Source organism: Malaclemys terrapin, chromosome 6, assembly GCF_027887155.1.
Source record: "Malaclemys terrapin pileata isolate rMalTer1 chromosome 6, rMalTer1.hap1, whole genome shotgun sequence".
Classification (NCBI taxonomy): domain Eukaryota; kingdom Metazoa; phylum Chordata; order Testudines; family Emydidae; genus Malaclemys; species Malaclemys terrapin.
This window is the reverse complement of record NC_071510.1, coordinates 78,882,186-78,905,236: the sequence shown is the minus strand read 5'-3', so window position 1 is coordinate 78,905,236 and position 23,051 is coordinate 78,882,186. Positions and strand designations below refer to the sequence as shown.

General features: G+C 39.6%; 1 protein-coding gene across 6 annotated transcripts in view; it reads right to left on the bottom strand.

Annotated features, from left to right (window-relative positions):
- The window catches only part of TMEM161B (transmembrane protein 161B), an 81,405-nt gene that overhangs the window by 10,649 nt on the left and 47,705 nt on the right, over nt 1-23,051 (bottom strand). For 5 of the 6 annotated variants that reach the window (XM_054031722.1, XM_054031719.1, XM_054031721.1 and 2 more), the window contains 6 exons: nt 14,585-14,736; nt 13,967-14,027; nt 11,904-12,044; nt 7,979-8,092; nt 3,609-3,783; nt 370-466 (listed from right to left, as the gene is read on the bottom strand). In XM_054031722.1, the coding sequence (XP_053887697.1) occupies nt 370-466; nt 3,609-3,783; nt 7,979-8,092; nt 11,904-12,044; nt 13,967-14,027; nt 14,585-14,736 (740 nt within the window). Of the gene's footprint in view, nt 1-369; nt 467-3,608; nt 3,784-7,978; nt 8,093-11,903; nt 12,045-13,966; nt 14,028-14,584; nt 14,737-20,400; nt 20,685-22,853; nt 23,011-23,051 lie in introns of those variants that run through there. The other variant, XM_054031723.1, reaches the window with a different exon arrangement.

Below are 23,051 nucleotides of genomic sequence, written 5' to 3'. Positions count from 1 at the left end.
TTTCCATAAAATGATACATGTAAAAAGCATCATTGATAGTTTTTTACATTTTATAAACAAACAAAAAGATCCATGTTTCAATATACATAAAACATCTCAATTTGTTTGTTATACTAAATAGTTTGCCTGTTGGAATATCAATCACAAATAGGAATTAACATCTGGTTAACAGGTGTCTTAAAATCAGAAAGAAGACAGAATAGTCTTAAAGCTACTGCTTTAAATTACAAGAAAACATCTCTGTATCTTATTGGTTACACATGCTTTCTTTTAATGGACAGATATAAAATGATAAAAGCCTTTCATAATAGGATCAGAAATGTTTTTAGTAAACATATGCACTGTTTTCCTTTATCAAATTTTGCTTACCTAGTGTTTTCAAAAGCAGAGTTGTATGAAGCAGCATTACCAGAGGTGCCACATACTGCAATGCAATTACACAAAGGTAATAAAATACTCGGGCCACCTGAAACCAACAAAATCCTTATGAGTGACTTCGTGTGCAAAAAAATCTCAACACAGCTGACATGTTATGAATGATCATAGCAAACATTTAAATACAACTGTCAGTAAAACGGAGCAGCTTAAAGAAATGTGATCCTTACAAGAGACGCTACATTCTAAAGGTTTTTCCACCAGATTTTTAGTGTCTAAAGTACTGTCTTCAGAAAGACTTATGATGAATTTCAGACTTAATAAAAGTTTCATAATACTTAAAGAGCTCATTACTCTACTAGTTATTTCCTTACAAAAGGCAGAGTTAAAAAAACCATTCATCTCACTTTTTCTAAAAAAATCTTATCATTCAATGATCTGCATTTCTATACACTAGAAGTTTGTTAAAAAGTAGTCTGAAAGTTAATGTACTTTGGATAAAAATTTTCAAAAGTGCTGGAGTGACTCAGAACCTAAGTCTCATTTTCAAAAGTGACTTAGGCAAATGCCAAAGTCCCACTGTCTTTCAATAAGACTTTGGCTCCTAAGGGTCTAAGTCAGGGGTGGGCAAACTTTATGGCCTGAGGGCCGCATCTGGGTATGGAAATTGTATGGCGGGCCATGAATGCCCGGTGGAGGAGTAATATGGGGGGGGCTCTATAAGGGATGTTACCGAAGTGGGGAGGCACTCATGGGGTGTGGTGTGGGGGGGTGGGGGCTCTCCTGGGGCGGCACTGGGGACTCCTAGGGGTCCGGCCGGCAGTGACACCAAGGCAGCCGTACCAGGCACTGCCACAGGCAGAGGCATCCTAGCTGGGATGAGTGTGGCCCCTGGGTGGTTTTGAGGCTCTTAAGGGTGGGGCCATGACCAGGAAGGGATCAGGCATGCTGCCGTGTAGGGGCAGGGTGAAGACGTGCCTGTGCAGTGTAGCGCTGCATGCCGGAGGATGGTGCTCATCAAGGGAATTGAGAGTCGGGGACTGGAGAGCACCAGGCAGGCGGAGCGGGGCAAGCCCCTGACCCCACTCCCTGGCGGGAGCTCAAGAGCCCAATAAAAACGTCTGATGGGCCAGAAGAGGCCCGCGGGCTGTAGTTTGCCCACCCCTGGTCTAAGTCCCTTTTGGAAAATGGGATTTAGGTGCTTTTGTTTAACAATGCAAGATATTCGTAAATGAAAATGGTCAGAAAAATGAGAAATACAAATAGAATCTCCATGGTTAATTTAAATGGTTAACAAAATTCACTTAAAGAATCTTCACTTCAGATTTAGATTATATTTTATTGGACTCCACTTTTAAATTATTTTATTTCTTCACAAGGAGTAGGTCCTCCTCTCCTAATCACTAACCTTACATTACATATTTATATACAACTGTTGCCCCAAAGGGCTCGGGGGGTAAATAAGAGGAAAAGTCAAAAAACAAAATCAGCAATGAAAAAGTCAACTATACATCTTAAGTGAGAACAAAATATTGGCCTTGCCTAGAGGATGAAAAGGCATGGAATTCTTTAAAATAGTACTAAAAAGAGGGAAGGGTTTTGAGATGAAAACGTGTCAAAAAGATAGTTTGGGGAAGAGAGTTCCAAAACACTGGGTACTGAAGAGGAAGTATGACAACCATGGAACCAAAGCATAAGAAGATGACTGTTCCCCCTTTGATAGAATATTATCAAACAGAAAAGTAGCAACCAATAAAGGAAAAAGGATTGGAAGGATCATTTCCTGGTTACAGCAAAAGAAGACCAAAAAGAGTGAAGGTGATACATAAACAGTAAGATAAAACTAAAATTGATTTTGTTCAGTGGCTTTGGACTGACTGAAAAGGAGGATTTTGGAAGACTGAAGTAGAGGGCAATGTATGGAACAGGCTTTTGCTATATGAAAATTACAAAACTTGTAGTTAACTGAGATATTTAGAAGATGTTGCATTTTCCAGATAACATGAGAAATATGGGTGCAGAAAGATTCTTATTAAAGAGAACTCTGAAGTTCCTAGCAGCAACAACTGGACTGATTCTGGCATTGATGACCGTGAGAAGAGCCCTGTGAATAAATCCGCCTTAATCCTGAAGCCCTACACTAGTCACCATGCTTCTGAGTAAAAAATATGGGCTAGAAATCCCCTTCGAAGCCCCTTTACAGCCATTGCTTAATATTTTGCTGGTGACACAGATACTACACTAATGGTCATAGTGATAAGTACTATTATTAAAAAACCTAAAATAGACAAGGGCATTTTTGTGCTATATGACACTTTCCATACCACATCTCCCATGGGACTGACTAACCTGTTGCACTCAGTACTTCTCTGCAAAATGAGCCTATCCCTCCCAAATAGTTGCATAGTGGCCTTACAAATTTCTATCCATTCATTTGGTCATAGTAATTTGACTGCTAAAAGAAATAATTATTCAGTGTTATCATGGTAACAAGATGGACAAGTACTTGTACATCCAGGCTAGTATATTTTTGTGACACTTCTACAAAATTGCCCTTTCATTCAGCTCTTTACATTTTAAAAAAAAAATCTTCCATTTTATACTATATATTTGTATATAGTTCCTTTCACAGTTCAAGGATCTATGCACATTTAGCATACTATACAGCCATACAACCTTACCTTTGCCTCTGTGGAAGTGGGAATATAACAGCACCCTTGCTTCTCCTAACAAAGCCACCCATTTCCTCTGTGCCCACCATAAGTCCAAATCACCACTCATTCATACACTCCACAGACCTTTGCAGAAGTCTGTGTCGCACCATTCATCTGGGAAATACAGTAGCCGATTGCCAGAGATTATGCTGGACAAAAAGGTTGAGATAGGTACAGTACTGTGATTGCCTGTAGGGACTCCTTAGGACATGGAGCAAAGGAAGCAGAGTTTAGCTGTGTGGCTGTGGTGTGTGGAAAATATCAGTTCAACTCTGCATTTCCTGGATTTGAGGGGTTTTCCCCTTGCAATGGGAGCCTTCTTGTTAAAAAACAAAACAAAACAAAAACAAAAAAAACCACCCACACTCGGGAAACCTCTCAGTTTAAGATTTTTGGATGTGAATTCTGAGCCTGTGGAAAGGTACAAGGACAGGGGAATGTGTTGTGCTCAACAAGCTATGATAAAATGTGTGTGTGAATCACTTCATATATTTATCATTTTTGTTCCATTCTACTTACCATTTTCTGCAGATCAACTGTACTTATTCTGCCAGCCTCCTTTTTCATCTGATCCACACATTTCTGTGCTAAATTAAGGTAGGCTTGCAGGTGTTTGCGCATCATGGCCAACCGTAAAGTACACAATAGGATAATTATCCACAGTCGTACCGTGTCAAATGTTGCTTCTGACATTCTGTAGATCAAAACAGCATAGTAATATTCTCCAAAAGTTACCCTATATATACACACTTAATGCTATGTATCTGTTTACATATTATCTGTACAAACAACTTGACGTGTCTTGAAGGAAATATTTAATACAATTATTTATATAGCTCATGTTCAAGCAATATACAATTTTCCCTTCTCCCTTAGTTCCTTACACTTCCCACTCATGCCATAGCATTAGGCCTATATAAATATCCAAGTGACTGCAATGGGAAAAACTGGGAAGTTCTGTCAGTATTGAAGATTTCAAGCAATCTAGAATAATAAATAAGAACTATGCATTCCATGCTGAGAAAGAGGGACGATCGATGAGTTATCTTAAGTGCCTATACACAAATGCAAGAAGCCTGGGAAACAAGCAGGGAGAACTGGAAGTTCTGGCACAGTCAGGGAATTATGATGCGATTGGAATAACAGAGACTTGGTGGGATAACTCACATGACTGGAGTACTGTCATGGATGGATATAAACTGTTCAGGAAGGACAGGCAGGGCAGAAAAGGTGGGGGAGTTGCGTTGTATGTAAGAGAGGAGTATGACTGCTCAGAGCTCCGGTATGAAACTGCAGAAAAACCTGAGAGTCTCTGGATAAAGTTGAGAAGTGTGAGCAACAAGGGTGATGTCGTGGTTGGAGTCTGCTATAGACCACCAGACTAGGGGGATGAGGTGGACGAGGCTTTCTTCTGGCAACTAGCAGAAGTTGTTAGATTGCAGGCCCTGGTTCTCATGGGAGACTTTAATCACCCTGATATCTGCCGGGAGAGCAATACAGCGGTGCACAGACAATCCAGGAAGGTTTTGGAAAGTGTGGGGGACAATTTCCTGGTGCAAGTGCTGGAGGAACCAACTAGGGGCAGAGCTTTTCTTGACCTGCTGCTCATGAACAGGGAAGAATTAGTAGGGGAAGCAAAAGTGGATGGGAACCTGGGAGGCAGTGACCATGAGATGGTCAAGTTCAGGATCCTGACACAAGGAAGAAAGGAGAGCAGCAGAATACGGACCCTGGACTTCAGAAAAGCAGACTTTGACTCCCTCAGGGAACAGATGGGCAGGATCCCCTGGGAAAATAACATGAAGGGCAAAGGGGTTCAGGAGAGCTGGCTGTATTTTAAAGAATCCTTATTGCGATTGCAGGAACAAACCATCCTGACGTGTAGAAAGAATAGTAAATATGGCAGCCGACCAGCTTGGCTAAACAGTGAAATCCTTGCTGATCTTAAACATAAAAAAGAAGCTTACAAGAAGTGGAAGATTGGACAAATGACCAGGGAGGAGTATAAAAATATTGCTCAGGCATGCAGGAGTGAAATCGGGAAGGCCAAATCACACTTGGAGTTGCAGCTAGCAAGAGATGTTAAGAGTAACAAGAATGGTTTCTTCAGGTATGTTAGCAACAAGAAGAAAGTCAAGGAAAGTGTGGGCCCCTTACTGAATGAGGGAGGCAACCTAGTGACCAAGGATGTGGAAAAAGCTAATGTACTCAATGCTTTTTTTGCCTCTGTCTTCACGAACAAGGGCAGCTCCCAGACTGCTGCACTGGGCAGCACAGCATGGGGAGGAGGTGACCAGCCCTCTGTGGAGAAAGAAGTGGTTCGGGACTATTTAGAAAAACTGGACGTACACAAGTCCATGGGGCCGGATGCACTGCATCTGAGGGTGCTAAAGGAGTTGGTGGATGAGATTGCAGAGCCATTAGCCATTATTTCTGAAAACTCATGGCGATCGGGGGAGGTCCCAGATGACTGGAAAAAGGCTAATGTAGTGCCCATCTTTAAAAAAGGGAAGAAGGAAGATCCGGGGAACTACAGGCCAGTCAGCCTCACCTCAGTCCCTGGAAAAATAATGGAGCAGGTCCTCAAGGAAACAATTATGAAACACTTAGAGGAGAGAAAAGTGATCAGGAACAGTCAGCATGGATTCACCAAGGGGAAGTCGTGCCTGACTAAACTAATTGCCTTCTATGATGAGATAACTGGCTCTGTGGATGAGGGGAAAGCAGTGGATGTGTTATTCCTTGATTTTAGCAAAGCTTTTGATACCGTCTCCCACAGTATTCTTGCCGCAAAGTTAAAGAAGTATGGGCTGGATGAATGGACTGTAAGGTGGACAGAAAGCTGGCTAGATCGTCGGGCTCAACGGCTAGTGATCAGTGGCTCCATGTCTAGCTGGCAGCTGGTTTCAAGCGGAGTGACCCAAGGGTCGGTCCTGGGGCCGGTTTTGTTTAATATCTTTATTAATGATCTGAAGGATGGTGTGGACTGCACTCTCAGCAAGTTTGCAGATGACACTAAACTAGGAGGCGTGATAGATACACTAGAGGGTAGGGATCGGATACAGAGGGACCTAGACAAATTAGAGGATTGGACCAAAAAAAAACCCTGATGAGGCTCAACAAGGACAAGTGCAGAGTCCTGCACTTAGGACGGAAGAATCCCATGCACTGCTACAGACTAGGGACCGAATGGCTAGGTAGCAGTTCTGCAGAAAAGGACCTAGGGGTCACAGTGGACGAGAAGCTGGATATGAGTCAACAGTGTGCTCTTGTTGCCAAGAAGGCTAACGGCATTTTGGGCTGTATAAGTAGGGGCATTGCCAGCAGATTGAGGAACGTGATCGTTCCCCTTTATTCGACATTGGTGAGGCCTCATCTGGAATACTGTGTCCAGTTTTGGGCCCCACACTACAAGAAGGATGTGGAAAAACTGGAAAGAGTCCAGCGGAGGGCAACAAAAATGATTAGGGGTCTGGAGCACATGTCTTATGAGGAGAGGCTGAGGGAACTGGGATTGTTTAGTCTCCAGAAGAGAAGAATGAGGGGGGATTTGATAGCAGCCTTCAACTACCTGAAGGGAGGGTCCAAAGAGGATGGAGCTCGGCTGTTCTCAGTGGTGGCAGATGACAGAACAAGGAGCAATGGTCTCAAGTTGCAGTGGGGGAGGTCCGGGTTGGATATTAGGAAACACTATTTCACTAGGAGGGTGGTGAAGCACTGGAATGCGTTACCTAGGGAGGTGGTGGAGTCTCCTTCCTTGGAGGTTTTTAAGACCCGGCTCGACAAAGCCCTGGCTGGGATGATTTAGTTGGGAATTGGTCCTGCTTTGAGCAGGGGATTGGACTAGATGACCTCTTGAGGTCCCTTCCAACCCTGATATTCTATGAAATGCTTTAAGATTTGGAATCTTCACTATACAGCCGTAAAATATCAACTGAAGTACAGCCTAATTATATCTTTGGCCCTCTAGCCAGGTTAAATGCCAATTTCTAATTAAAAAAAAAAATAAAATAAAAACCACTAAAGAATAAAGTACAAAAACTCAAACTGTAATTAAATTGAGTTCACTGCCAATGCAACTTTCTTTGGCATACAAAGTGGTCACAGCTATTAGACAGCTTTTATTTCTAGAAACAAAACAGTAAAAAAAAATGTCAAACTGTTATTTTTACTGTGATCTTTTTTTGAAAAAATTAAAAACTAATTACTTAGCTTCAATAAATAAAGTAACACTGCAGCCTCTCTCCAATATACAAATCAGGAAACATGTAGGGTATGTTTACCACGGAGACTATACCAGCATAACCCCAAAGTGTAGATGCAGCCTACACTGCAGAAGGGGTTTTTCTGTCAGTGTAGGAACACCTCCTCTCCAAATGAAGTTAGCTACTCTACTGACCACACTGCAAAACACCCCAGCTACAGAGAGTGATTTGATTAGCAGCACAGCGATTATATTAGAGTGATTGAATTAGTATGTGATGAATTATGCTAACTCAGCTGCTGCATCACCACCACATTATTAGCTCTCACGTGTCAGCAGCACTTGAGCTTCAACACATACCCCGTAATAGGTCAGCTTGTTCAAGCTTAAAGCACCACTTATAACTCAAGCTAGACACCTGTGTGTGCACAGAGTTGGGACAATGCTAGTTATAGCTTGAGAATACTGCAGTGAAAAACAAGCCGGGCCTATGCTATAGCAGCTTCCTAGGGATATGGTGGAATCTCTGCAGGGCCTATGCCAAGGCTTCCTTCCATGGTCAGAACCACAGATTTTAAGGCCCCTTTACGCCACTTCAGCCCTTTTACATGGCATAAATGGAACAGAGTGGGGGTTAAGAGTCTGACCCTAAGACTTCAGAACAAATGTTAAAAAGGAACCTTACAAAGGCACGCTCTCTTTGCCCAGAGGTGGGTTCATAATGTAGTCCTTGGTGATTGGTTTTACCCACAATAAGACCATAAGTAAAGGTGCCAAGAAGTTTATATGCAGCAATGTTCTGAAAGGAAAGAGGAAAGGAAAAATATATTTAATACATACAATCATTACACTGGTAATCCATATTTCCGTACCTTCAAATTGTTGAAAATAATGAGGCTTGGCAGAATTTGTTTTTTTAAATATATTTTGATTGATAATATCATTATTTAATTTTAAGCATTCTTTTCAATTTTTATAGATTTAAATTTTCACAGTGGCAGGAATTTGAGGCGAGTCAGATAATTATTTAATGCCAGTAGACATTGAGTGTCAAAAAGTTAAAGCTTGATAACTGTAAAATACAAAGTTGTAAACATCACATATAAAAATATACCAAGTAAATATCCTTAAATAAAACTCAAACTCAGAAAGCACTTTTCTGACTTTGCCTATCAGTAAATTTCAAACAATCATTGATGAAAGCATCTTTTCTTCAGTTTGTATGTAGGCTGAAGAAAGCTGTACGTATGTCGTTCATAAGCCGAATATTTTTGGTAAAAAAAAAAATATATATGGAGATATACCTATCCCATAGAACTGGAAGGGACCCCGAAAGGTCATCGAGTCCAGCCTCCTGCCTTCACTAGCAGGACCAAGTACAGATTTTTGCCCCAGATCCCTAAGTGGCCCCCTCAAGGACTGAACTCACAACCCTGGGTTTAGCAGGCCAATGCTCAAACCACTGAGCTATCCTTCCCCCCGGGACATATCAAAGAGCGGGGGTCGGCTTATAAATGGTTCTACACCCATTTGATGATTTTAAATTCTATGGCAGGGGTCGGCAATCTATGGCATGCGTGCCAAAGGCGGCACGCAAGCTCATTTACTGTGGCACACTGCTGCCAGCCTGGTGTCCCCGCCGCCGGCACCGCTCAGCCCGCTGCCAGCCTGGATGGACGGAACCCCGGGCCGGCAGCGGGCTGAGCGGGGCCAGCGCCCGAGACCCTGACTGGCAGGGGCCAACAGACGGAACCCCAGACCGGCCGCGGGCTGGGCCGCTCAGCCCGTTGCCAGCCAGGGTCCCGGAAGCCAGCCCCGCTCAGCCTGCTGCCAGTCTGGGGTTCCATCCGCTGGCCCCTGTAAATATAAAATGTATTACTGGCACATGAAACCTTAAATTTCCGCAAATAAATGAAGACATGGCACACCACTTCTGAAAGGTTGCCGACCCGTTCTATGGAATCATTGAATCTAACATTGTCATTTTCTTTACCTGGAGCATCTGCAGGCATGGAGCCCCTCAGCTCCCTCTGGCCGCGCGCGGTTCACTGTTCCCAGCCAATGGGAGCTGCAGGAAGTGGCTCCATGCCTGCAGATGCTCCAAGTAAATAAAACGTCCTGACCCGCCAGCAGCTTTCCCTGATGGACCGGGAGCCAAAGTTTTCCAACCCCTGAAATATAGGGTCAGCTTATGAAAGGGTCATACAGTTTTTTGCTATTTTTATCTATCCATTTTTGGGGGTTGGCTAATGAACGAGTATCCTTCCAAGCCTAAAAATAATGTGGGAGCTTTTCAATAAAACTGTGAGAAAGTGGTGGAAATAGGGAATTTTTCTTTTCTTCAGCATGCTTATGGGATTTTAACAACAAAAGAATTAGCCATGCAATTTCATGATAATTAATGATTAGATACTGTGGTGAAAGGTGCGCAACTTTGAATAAACTCCTATTTCAGTGTATTCTAATGAACCATAAGGAACCACATGTTACACAGCAACATGGTTAATGACAGCTGTTGTAAATATCTACATTGGTATAATGTATGTTTAATCTAAGAACTCAGTATCTCAAACTGATAATTATGTAAAATATTCAATTCTATTAGTGGAAAGTGAGATAAGTAACATATTAATATTTTTGTACTATTGAAAAGATTAGATTTTGTTATTCACGCAAAATCAGGGAAACATTTATCACTCCTGGCAAGTCAAATTTCCCAATTTTGTATAGATTTTCTTAATTGGGAACTTTGACTAACTCAAAGTGAAATTTGGTACTTGCATACAATTATAGATGCTCAGAGAGAAAACATTACAAGAAAGATAGTAGATCATTTCTAGAATAGTTACTTTTAAAAGTATTGGATTCACAGCAAATTAAACTGGATGGTTAAAATAAAAATAAAAACCAAGTTGTGGGAATGCAAAACAAGAATGAATTTTTTTGTTTTTGTTTTTTTAAATGAACCTATGGTCTGTGAAGATATAGCCCATTCTCAGTTCCTCTCATAAAGCTAGTATCAGTACAACCTCAAAATGGCTTGATTGTGCACCCATTAAAGTAAATGAAAATATTTCCATGGACTTCAGTGGGTATAGGATTAAGTGTTGGTGCCACTGCACCATTGCAATATTAGCTGAGACAGACTGCCCATACTCCCATATCTAAAGAAAGTGCTACAATACTATAGGGGATACAATCAGGTGAATAAAAATGTATCCTAAAAATATCAGATGTCACTCAATTAAAGTGCTATTAAGACTCTTAAAACCATCTGTATTTGTATTTTCAGAAGCATCTCATGCAGTCTGAGTAAACCACTGGTTCAGAAATAAAAAAGCAGTGCTAGCGATGCAGTGTTGCTAGGGAACACTAGATCATCAAGAAGCAGCTCAAAGCAGTTCAGTAGCTTGTGAAAGGCTTTTACCTTCTCTTCTGCTTATTTAAGTCACACCATTAGGTTAGTGAACTAGAATGTATAAAGGGGTGGCAAGAATCCATTTTTGTCCATTGGAGTAGTGTGAGAAAGGCTGAAAGCACTCAAAGCAACCCATGGAAAAGGGGTGGCTGGGTAACGACAGAAAACACACACACACACACACACACACACAAATGGTGCTGCTGAAAGAAAATTAAAAGGATTATCAAAATTAAACATTAAAAATAGCCACACCAACAAGATTTTTATTCTATATAATACGTCACCAAGAACAAGTATAATGAAATATTAGGATATTACAGTCCAGGATTGTCAGTGGGGATTAGGTACTCAGAAAACCCTGAAGGAAAATTTAAAAAACATTTCTGAATTTGGGCCTCTAACTAGGTAAGAAGCTAAATCTGAAAATGTGGCTTTAATCTGGTGTCAACTCCCACTCCCCAATTAAATACCTTTGATTATATAAATAAATAGCCACTTATCTATTCAACCTTATTGAAAATGACACTTGCATTTTATTCTTTAGCATTTTAAAAGATGCTACTTTATGCCTGCTGCAATTTGAACTTGCTCTTCCTACAAAGTTTCCTAATTGCAATGTATTTAATGTGTAACAAATATAAAATGAAGTTGCCAAGTTTCAGTCAGAGGGTTAAAAGAGAGAGACAATTAGGGGTTAGTTTTTTCTGCTTGGTTTTGTTTTGCTTTCTTTATTGCCCTCCTAAAACCACTTCTCTCCACACTATTCTCTTTCTGTATTCTGCCCCTAATCTTACAAGCAGTCAGGGAATGGTGCACATCTGAAACTGGCAGCTGTGCCTCTCTCCTTCATCACCATTTCCTAATCTGCCTAAAAATGTGACCAAAGTGGAGAATGAGAACCAATCAGTGTGAAGCTCCTATACAAGAAGGAGAGAAAAGAACGTTTCTTTATTGGCTCTCCCGTCATCTAGAGAAGGACGGTACAGGTTGAGTAGGTAGGTAGGAAGCTGCCAGGCCTGTTGCAAGACTAGAGAAAGCAGGTGGGAAATGGGGGAGGAAGTCCTAGTGAATCACTAGTTTCTCATTGGAAATGAATTGTATTACTTCTTTGTACATAAAAAAGATATTAAAAAAGACTGAACAGCATGTATCTATGTATATATATATAGATATATATATTTTCTCTTACTGTGTTATTTTTCCTGTTGCTAAATTCAGAGCATCCAGATGCATTTGAGCCAGTCGTAAGCCAGGGAATGTCAAAAAAGCACCAATAAGTGAACAAAGAACAGCCAGGAACAATTTGAAGGTTAGTTTAGACACTGGACCCCTAAAAAAAAAAGGGGGGGGGGAGCGGTTAAAAAAATTTAAAGGTTTTTTTTTCTCAACACTTCATCCCATCTCCCCAATAATTAACTTTTACAAAAGGCAAACAGCAAAAAGGCATTCATTCAAGCTTTTGAAGAAAGCAGTTTAACTCCATCTTGCTAGGATGCCAAGACTGGCTGAGCCTAGAAATTATTAGCAATAGATTCAGCAATTTAGAATAAAAACTGAGTAAGCCCACGCAGACTGTACATTTTAAAAAAGGCCAGAAAAAACTTCTATGCAGAAAATAGAAATCTTGGAAGAAATATATTTTGTACATTTGGCACTATGTAGAAAATAACCTGTAAAAAAAGACACATCATTAACTGTAAAACACAAAAAATAATCCTTCAATAATATTGAAGTCTAGTGAAGGTCAAGGAATAAAAACAGCTAGCAGAAATAATTAACCAACAATGTCAAGAGACAGATAGACCTGTGATCAACAGAGAAAAGCTAAAGTACATTAGCCACTGTTTTAAGTTATGCTATTGTGCTTGCATTCAACCTTTACCCACTAAGCAGCTCTCAAATATCTTAAACTACTGTTACTCTAGTTACTATCACCATTAGATAAATGGATAATTCTAATTCACTTATCTCCCAAGATGATGACTTTTTAAATTATTGAACCATGCATTATTTTCTAAACGTATAATGGACTTAAAAAAAAAAACTAGAATCAAGTATTTGAACTTTTTGCACCCCCGTCTTCAGGATTATGCAAGAATCAAAGACCTAAATGATGCAATACAAATAGAGATTACTATTAATAGGGGGCAACAAATAATAGAGTCTAGGGACCCATACAAGAGAATTTCAGTAGATGCATTCATAATCCATCCCATTCAACTCCCAAGAGATGCCATGACCATGCAATCACTGCCTGTAAATTGTCAAGATATTGCAGTGAAGTTCAAAAGGGAATGTGGACAGACAGGCACTAACTGGAAAATTAATTAAAAAGTTAGCAGAGCACGATCAGAATAATTTACAAAGAGGACAGATTGCAGGTTAGGAAATGCAAAATGTTCAATAGAGGTTATTTTTAAGGTTGATTTAGTTAAGACCCAGAGTCCTCAGATACCCCTTCCCAAAAATATATTATATTAATATGGTAGTTTAGAATTAACACCCAAAAGAAATTCAGTCATGTTCCCACAGCCATCACAATTCACTTCATATAAAGGGTAAGTATTACTGAAATCCTCTAAATATTTTAAAGCATAGATTAACAAAACAGATATATTTTAAATATTACTTGCAAAAGGGACTATTTATAGTTATTGTGATAGTGTATGTGAGCAACATCACTTTGATTATAGGACATGCCTCTGTCAGTCACATAAAACTTGGGGGTCCGGAGACAGATGGATCATTTCCACAAGAGGCAGGATAAAATAACAGCCTGAACACAGAACCACGAGCAAAACTGACTTCTACTCTCAACTCTGCCACAGGCTCCATCTGTAACCTTTGGCAAAGCATTTCACCTCTCAGTCCCCTTATCTATACAGTGAGGACAATACTTATCCTCAGAGGTGTGTCAAGGTTTACGCAATATGAAGATGAAGTGGTTATATAAAAAGTAGTAGGAGAAAAATGCTTGTAATTTTGAACTGTATTTAATAATTTAACCTAACATTTATTTGAATTTTTTAAAAAACTTAAAGCATTAGACCCAGCAAGACACGTCAAGTAATTTGACAGCAGAGCTGGATTAGTCTCATTGATCCAGCTCTTTCACATTAATAAACACAATACAAGAGCAAAGCACACAAGTGAATAATCATGAGACAAACACTCACTACCAAAAAACAAGTGGTACGGTAAAAAAAAATTATATTAACATAAAGCACACGGGTGTACTTTTCAGAAACTTACTGGGATTCCAAACCTTGCTTTTCAAGAAACTGCACTGCACTTTCTGAAAAATTAGAAAACCCTGCAGAGAGAGAGATTTTATTTTTTGTAAATCATGGTGCAAACATGGAATATCTCTTGAAAGAAAATGCTAGAAAACAGAACATCTTTTAAATAAGTTTTCATATGTCTGGTTTAGCTCTTTCATGTGCTAATTAGTATGCCACAATGCAATAAAACTTGGTTATTAGCAGAAGCAGTCTTTGAAAACATCCCTTTGATATTTGTGCACTCTATGAACATGAATAAAATTTACATTAATTCTTTAAGAATATAAGTAATTTTTCAGCATCAGAGGAGCCTCACTTAACTGTGTGACGTTAAAAGGGGTTAAAAATAAAAAAAGGTAAACAAATAGTTAACAAAAAACAAACAACCTACACAGAAAAATACTCTAAAGTAAAGCAAGGCAATTACACAAGATGTACTTTTAATAAAAGATGTTTGGGAATGCAGATTCAAAAATGTCTCAAATAGAATTTGTTTTAAAACAGATACTCTAAAAAAGATATCTGAAGGTATAATATTGATACATGATATTAAAGTAAACCGAGCTCATAAATATTGTCATAAAATTACCTGATTCAAGTCCAAATTCTAGATAATTTTCAGTTACAATAAGGATTGCCATAGCTTTGACAAAGAAAAAAAAGCCAAATGTGACACAGACAGATCTTTCACCTCCATCTTCTACTTTGAAGTAGTGAGTGGTCAATGAGAACAGTGTCTTGCTACATAAGAAAAGTCAAGGAAAAGTAATTTTGTAGAATAAAAAGAATTATACCTTAAGTTGGCTAAGAAGTTATTACATACATTTTAGAAACCCACACTGTGGCTTTCTTCTAGATATGCAAATTGCAAATAATGCATTATTTTTATTAGACCAAATACATACAGAATTATGCTTCATAATGCTGGAACATTTAGTATGCAACTGACATTCCATGACAAAATGGGATTTTGGAAAGATGCCATTTAGAATTTTTTTGTTTTGACTTATGGCCATAGATATCCAAAATATTAAATCTTTCTACAAAAATTAGAATATTGTTCTATATTAAAGAACTTGTAACAAGTTAATACTTCTAGGAAAAATGGAAGCTTACAAGCCAATACACATTTTCCAAAAAAATAATTGCAGAATATTTATCAAATGCTATAATTCAAGATTTAATATATTTAACTCTAATATTCAAAATAGCCAAGATTATATCTATAAAGCAGCAAATGAATACATGCAATTCTAACTCCCAGTGGTAGTTGCACATCCCAGTCTCTGTCTTAAAGTTTCTTAACTATGAAAATCTTAAATGGCAAATCCTGACTACTGAAGTCAAGGACAAACTCCCATTGACTTCAACAGGGTCAAGACTTAATAATTTATGGGAAGGAAATGGATTTGTGCCCACTTTTTGCTGCTTCTTTATATATGAAAAAACCCTCATCCCTTGCTTGTTTTTTACTTCAGAGAAATCAAGATGTCTAGTTTAGTCATCCCTCTTTTCCTGGAGGCCTTTTTTGGAGGACTCAGAGGTATGGATTGTGAGCTCTCTCTATCCTTAACTGAAAAGAGGAATGTTGAATATTTAGCACAAAAGCTTTTCCTCAGATGTTTGTTAAGCCTTTGAGTTACACAAGTATTAAAAAAGTTTAAGGAGTCTTAGTAAAAAAAATCATTTCTCCTCTCAATCAGGTACTTATGAGAACAAACCCTACTTATTTCCAATAATTTACTTTACTCTCTCATCGCATAAAAATGGAAATTCTATAAAAATGCAGTGACCTATATATAGCCTTCTTGAAAAAAAAATCAGGGTAAACGACAAATATTTCTTGAGAAAACTTTTTGGTATTTTAAAAAATGCTGTCTACCTGGACTGTATAGGACCGCATTCAATTAACAATAACTTTGTACATAAAGAGTAAGCATTTTTATTACTATGCAGTTTATCATCATGTGTTTGGGAGTTATCAACTATAGAAGTTAATTATTAGCAAACTAAAAACAAAAGTCAGTAATACCTAGAAGAGAATTTCAAAAGGGAGAGGTAGAGATTCTATGTACCTTATGCACTCTGGTAAAGTTCTTTCATATAACCAACCCGCCACAAATATGAACATCTGAGAGGTCATCTGATCTTTTATCAAGCAGTTTTTAAACTTTCATTGACTACTCCTCCTTTTAAATGTATTTCTAAATATAATTAGATCCATAACTGCACAACAGATTAAGCTCAATTTTTAACTATATACTTTCAGCTCTTATTACTACAAGCTGCAGTCTGCTGTAATGAATTTATTTTTAAAGTGCAGGAGATCAAATCCATATTCAAATAAAACAGTTGTGTCAATGAGTCCACACTACCCATTTAGAACAGAAAAAGGCCATAGACAAAACATGAAATAAATGTAAGCCATAACCCACTTGGTGTAAGCCGTAACACAACACCATAAACATTTATATTAGTACAATATTTTTAAGATTATAAAAGTATTTTAAGAACAATCTATTTTATTTAATTCATTTTAGTGAAACATTTTGAATAGCATATGCGCTTCTGGGTGAAGATACACTCTTTTTCAGAACAGAATATGGAGGATTCAGTGAGGTGTTGCACTTCACTATTATCTCAACGCATGTTTCACTGCATTTCACTAACACGTATATAACTAGAACAATACACCCTTTAACAAGTTGTTTTCTAAGGGATCTTAAAATTTCACCAATAAATAAAATAAACGTTTGGTGAAATTTTGAGAGAGTGAGAGAGAGAGAGTGTGTGTAAATACCTTATATGAGAAGTACATAAATAAAAAAATTCTCTTGAAATTTTAAATTTAGAAAAGTCACACCTACTGGATTATTATATAACACTTAATACCTACATGGTGGTATTTACCTACATATTTTAAAGTGCTTTATGTAGACTGGCAAGTGTCATTGACATTTTATAGACTGGAAAACTGAGGCATAGTGTGATGAAGTAGTAAATGGCATACTCATGAATCAAACCCAGACCTCCTGACTCCGTCTTCCATAGTCAAGTCACTAAATGACAAATGGTGATATCTCACAATGTATCAGTCACTTGTGGTAATTTGTATTTTCTTCATTTTGAAGGGGCTTAAGTAAATAGCAATTCAGGAATTCCTTCACACTAACTTACTACATTGCTATGATACCAAGGTTAATCAATACCTTACACAGAACACAAAAATAGATTTATTTTGCTGAAATAACTGCACGTCCTCTAAAAATGAAAAGTAGAAGAGCAAACTAGTCACTGCATCATATTTCTATTCTGAAATAGCTTCTTGCCGAAAGAATAAATTTGATGCCAGTCACCTCTCATAGACCTTTATTATGTCTTAACTGAAGTTTATCCATTCCCCCACCCAGTCAAGTTAAGGAGGCAACAGAAGAGAAAAACCATCTGAAAAGTAACGAGTCACCTATCTCGCTACTGAGTTCTCACAGCATGATAGGCTGCCCCCAACAATATACAAAGACATTTTTGGAAGGGAAATTATTTTTCTTAAAGGATTAGGAAACTTAAGTTACTTAAAAGGCCATCTTTTCATGGTTGTACAGATGAAGACAAGCTGCTTCCAAAATGCAAAATACCTAGTTTTGACCACACAGCTAACTACCAATGCAACAGTCAGGATCACGTGTGAGACCCCATTTAAAAGCATGTTCCCCAGGGAAAAACAAAACACATGCTAACGTAACTTATGTGTATGGTAAAAAACTTCTTTGTCTTAAGATGTCCCAATCAGTTCTTACCATATCAGATTTTTTTAGGGAATTTCCTCCTTATTAATTTTAAATTGAAACACATTCACTGTCCCAATAGGTTTCAGAGTAGCAGCCGTGTTAGTCTGTATCCGCAAAAAGAACAGGAGTACCTGTGGCACCTTAGAAACTAACATTCTACAGGCCATTATTCTCTGATCCCACTGAGGATTACCTAAAGAAACTACACCATCTGCTAAAACAACTCCCTGACAAAGCACAGGAACAAATCTGTACAGGCACATGCCTGGAACCCCGACCAGGGGTATTCTATTTGCTACCCAAGATCCATAAACCTGGAAATCCTGGACGCCCCATCATCTCAGGCATTGGCACCCTAACATCAGGCTTGTCTGGTTATGTGGACTCTCTCCTCAGGCCCTACGCTACCAGCACTCCCAGCTATCTTCGAGACACCACTGACTTCCTGAGGAAACGACAATCCATCAGTGATCTTCCAAAAAACACCATCCTGGCCACTGTGGACATAGAAGCACTCTACACCAATATTCCACACAAAGATGGACTACAAGCTATCAGGAACAGTATCCTCGATAATGTCACAGCTAACCTGGTGGCTGAACTTTGTGACTTTTTCCTCACCCACAACTATTTCACATTTGGGGACAATATATACCTTCAAGTCAGCGGCACTGCTATGGGTACCCACATGGCCCCACAGTATGCCAACATTTTTATGGCTGACTTAGAACGCTTCCTTAGCTCTCATCCCCTAACGCTCCTATTCTACTTGCGCTACATTGATGACATCATCATCTGGACCCATGGAAAAGAAGCCCTTGAGGAATTCCACCATGATTTCAATAATTTCCATCCCACCATCAACCTCAGCCTAGATCAATCCACACAAGCGGTCCATTTCCTGGACACTACTGTGCTAACAAGCGATGGTCACATAAATACCACCCTATACCGGAAACCTACTGACCGCTACACTTACCTACATGCCTCCAGCTTCCATCCAGGACACACCACACGATCCATTGTCTATAGCCATGCTCTAAGATATAACCGCATTTGCTCCAATCCCTCAGACAGAGACAAGCACCTACAAGATCTCTATCAAGCATTCTTAAAACTACAATACCCACCTGCTGAAGTGAAAAAACAGATTGACAGCACCAGACAAGTACCCAGAAGTCACCTCCTACAAGACAGGCCCAACAAAGAAAATAACAGAACACCACTAGCTGTCACCTTCAGCCCCCAACTAAAACCTCTCCAGCGCATCATCAAAGATCTACAACCTATCCTGAAAGATGATCCCCCACTCTCACAGATCTTGGGAGACAGACCTGTCCTCGCTTACAGACAACCCCCCAACCTAAAGCAAATACTCACCAGCAACCACACATCACTGAACAAAAACACTGACCCAGGAACCTATCCTTGTAACAAAGCCCGATGCCAACTCTGTCCACATATCTATTCAAGTGACATCATCATAGGACCTAGTCACATCAGCCATACCATCAGGGGCCCGTTCACCTGCACATCTACCAATGTGATATATGCCATCATGTGCCAGCAATGCCCCTCTGCCATGTACATTGGCCAAACCGGACAGTCTCTACGCAAAAGAATTAATGGACATAAATCTGACATCAGGAATCATGTAAAAAGCAACAGAGGGTCCTGTGGCACCTTTGAGACTAACAGAAGTACTGGGAGCATAAGCTTTCGTGGGTAAGAACCTCACTTCTTCAGATGCAAGTGAGGAATCATAATACTCAAAAACCACTGGGAGAACACTTTAACCTGTCTGGTCATTCAATGACAGACCTGAGGGTGGCTATTTTACAACAGAAAAACTTCAAAAACAGACTCCAAGGAGAGACTGCTAAGCTGGAATTGATATGCAAACTAGATACAATCAACTTAGGATTGAATAAGGACTGGGAATGGCTGAGCCATTACAAACATTGAATCTATCTCCCCTTGAAAGTATTCTCACACTTCTTATCAAACTGTCTGTACTGGGCTATCTTGATTATCGCTTCAAAAGTTTTTTTTCCTCTTACTTAATTGGCCTCTCAGAGTTGGTAAGACAACTCCCACCTGTTCATGCTGTGTGTGTGTGTGTGTGTGTGTGTGTGTGTTCGTTCCATTCTATATGCATCTGAAGAAGTGGGCTGTAGCCCACGAAAGCTTATGCTCTAATAAATGTGTTAGTCTCTAAGATGCCACAAGTACTCCTGTTCTTTTTACTGTCCCAATAGATGCTATTGCTGAAAGATCATTTCCCCAATTTTCTCCCTCTCTTGTGCCACTGCCCCAGCCCATTGCTAGGGATTCAGTTTTAAGTTTGTAGGATCTGTAAGTATGTTGACTCTAAATTGCTACCTCTAAATTATCAGCGAGTACCTAGCCTTGGGTTTTGCTTTTTTTTTTTTTTTTTTTTTTTTTAAAGCCAGTATGAACAGCAGTCTTCAGAATCATGAAATTCATCACTCTACAAGTAACAGATTATCCTAACCTACAACCAGTTGTATGCCAAGATTTGAAAACAATACAGTAACAAAAACATACTACTCAAAACATATTGAGTTTTGACAGAGATAAAAATGTTACTGCTTACAATGAATCCTGCATCCTCTCAAACATATTAAATGCTAGTGTGATACGGGCCAGGTGGTACAGCAGGCCTTCTGACTGCTGCCGCCAAGGTACAGACTGTCATTGAATCTTCCTCAGTCTATCTGGAGATTAAAAGCTTCATTTTTCTGTTCGGCTAAGAGGCAATAAAAGATCTTCCTGTACCAAAACTCTTAATATCGGTTGCCAACTGTGTGATAACTTAACTGGGGATGTTTGTCATACTTTAAACTCTTGAAATGTATTGTTCATTCAAGACTAAAGTTCCTGTTGAGAAACCAAAAATACACATGGAATGATTTTCTGTTCAGAACTTTATACTATATATCTATTCCACCAATATATAAAAAGTTACTATTTGCTTGTTGCACTGAATCACAACTCCTATAACAAATAACAGGAAAGCTTTCAGATCAGTCATCACCCCCAATTTCCATAGGATTCTGTTGGCATCTTTCATCCATAGTAAAATATAACATCAAAACAGGGGAAAAAAGCATCTATTCTTAAAACAAAATAAGCTGTTCTGGAATTAACCCCTTATTGGCCATGTTGCCTTTTGCTGATTTTATGCACTTCAGAATATCCATTTTGTGGGCATATTTATAAAACCTGACAACTTAACTCTTTGGGCCAGAGTTATTTGAACAATTGATGGTGTGCTCCCTGGTCATGGGGCCATTCTGTGCTTGCACTGGCCCCTCATGTAAACTGGAATGGAACTATACTATATCCTGGCTGCCAGAGGCCCCCCATGGGCCCTGTTGGCAAGCAGGGATCACTGCTGCAATCTGGCCATGCACCCTCCAGATGCAGAAAGCAGTGGTGGTGCTGATGTGGGAACCTACAGTCCCACCCCACTTAGTGAATACAGTTATTAAATGAAGCAGCAACACCCAGTTCTAGGTGCCCAGTATGGTTTACTCATTATTTCTTCTTGCCACAAAACATCAGACTACACCCAATACATACATTTGTGGGATTTTTTTTAAAAATTACTATTCATTTTAACAAAACCAGAATTTAGAATCAATCAAGAACTTGAAAATTCATTCAAAAGAAGAAGTTTGGCTAACTGTAAAAGTTTAGATATTTGCTATTATTGGGATTACAGAATTTAACAACTTCAATTTCATTTGTGGAGCGTTAGTCTAAGACGGAAGGCCACAGAGTCAGGGTTTTCATGTAAAAATTAGAGCTGTTTTTTCTTCTACATTATTAATTTCACTAGCCTCATTCTGCAAATTGCACTCTAATGAAGAGGATCTTATAAATAGATTTTCATAAATGCAGACACAGAAGTACTGATGCAAACAATCATTTTTTCCTCCTCTAATGGGTTTTTTCCCCTTCTCTTAACCCATAGTAGCAGTCAATGCAGACCACCTGCTGTAAGTGCTAATTCATTTTGTCTGACAGTGCAAACTTTCAAACTCGTGGAACCAAGAAAATATGAGGTCTTAAAAATCCTTTCTGGGGCAAGATTTGTTATTACTTTAATTCACTAATGCTATTTTTGGCAACGAAGTCCCACATATAAATCTGCTAATTACAAGAGAAGAAACCTAAAGTCAAATTTTAGTGGACATTTATCTATACAAGTATTTTTGTAGAAATCTTAGCTATTTATCTATGTGAATAAATCTTTTCACTTGGTCAGTAGTTGGTATTTACATGTAACAATGTCCATATGGGGAAGTGGAGGGAGAAGTGGGAGACCAGTGAGCTCTGGAAGTTAACCTATACCTGTTGTATACATTACAATATACTCTAATTTGATTTAATATAGCAGCAGGAAGGTCGAACATCTAACACTTTGGGGTATGAACAGGTGGTTAACTAAGTTATTCTATCCATTCATGGTGAACCTCAGAGAGCTCTAAGGTGTCACACACACTAATTTATGTAAGGTTGCATGCTTCTATTACAAAGCCTTGCTCCTGGGGAACTACACATGCACAGAATTTATGTCCCCGCAGATTTCTTTGCTTCCTTGCAGAAAAATGACTGACGGGGAAGCAAAGGGAAGCGACAAAAGTAGTCATTCAACCTTCCCCAGCAGTATGTTTTGGGTGCCCCTGGCAGCCGGCAGAGAGAGATATCACTGTAGGGCCGGGTGCGGGACTGGTGGTTCCTACTCTGCGCTGGGCTCAGCAGCTAGTCCTGGCTGGGCTGGGGAGGACAGGACTTCCTCTTCCCCTGCACGGCATCCGGGACTGGGTCGGACCTACCTCCAGATTTCTCCCCCCGCTGCAGGAAGCTCTGCAAACTCTCCCCATCGCTCCTCAGCTGAAGGGGGAGGGATCTCTGTACAGGGAGCAGCTCCCCCATTCGCCCAACCCCGGTGCATCCAGACCCGCTCATTCCCAGACCCTCCCACAGAGCTTCATATCCCCCGCACTCAGAACCCCCACATTCCCCCTGCACCTGGACCACCTGCTGAGCCATGCAGATCCCAACCTCATCGAGCCCCAGCTTGCTGCACCTGAGATACATTAAACAAACACAAATACAAAAAAAGAGTTAAGACCACAGTTCTCAACCTGCGACCTGCAGGCCGCCTACGGCCCAATCAGCACATACCTGCGGCCCATGTGACATATACTACCTGGACGGCTTTGAGGATATGTATTG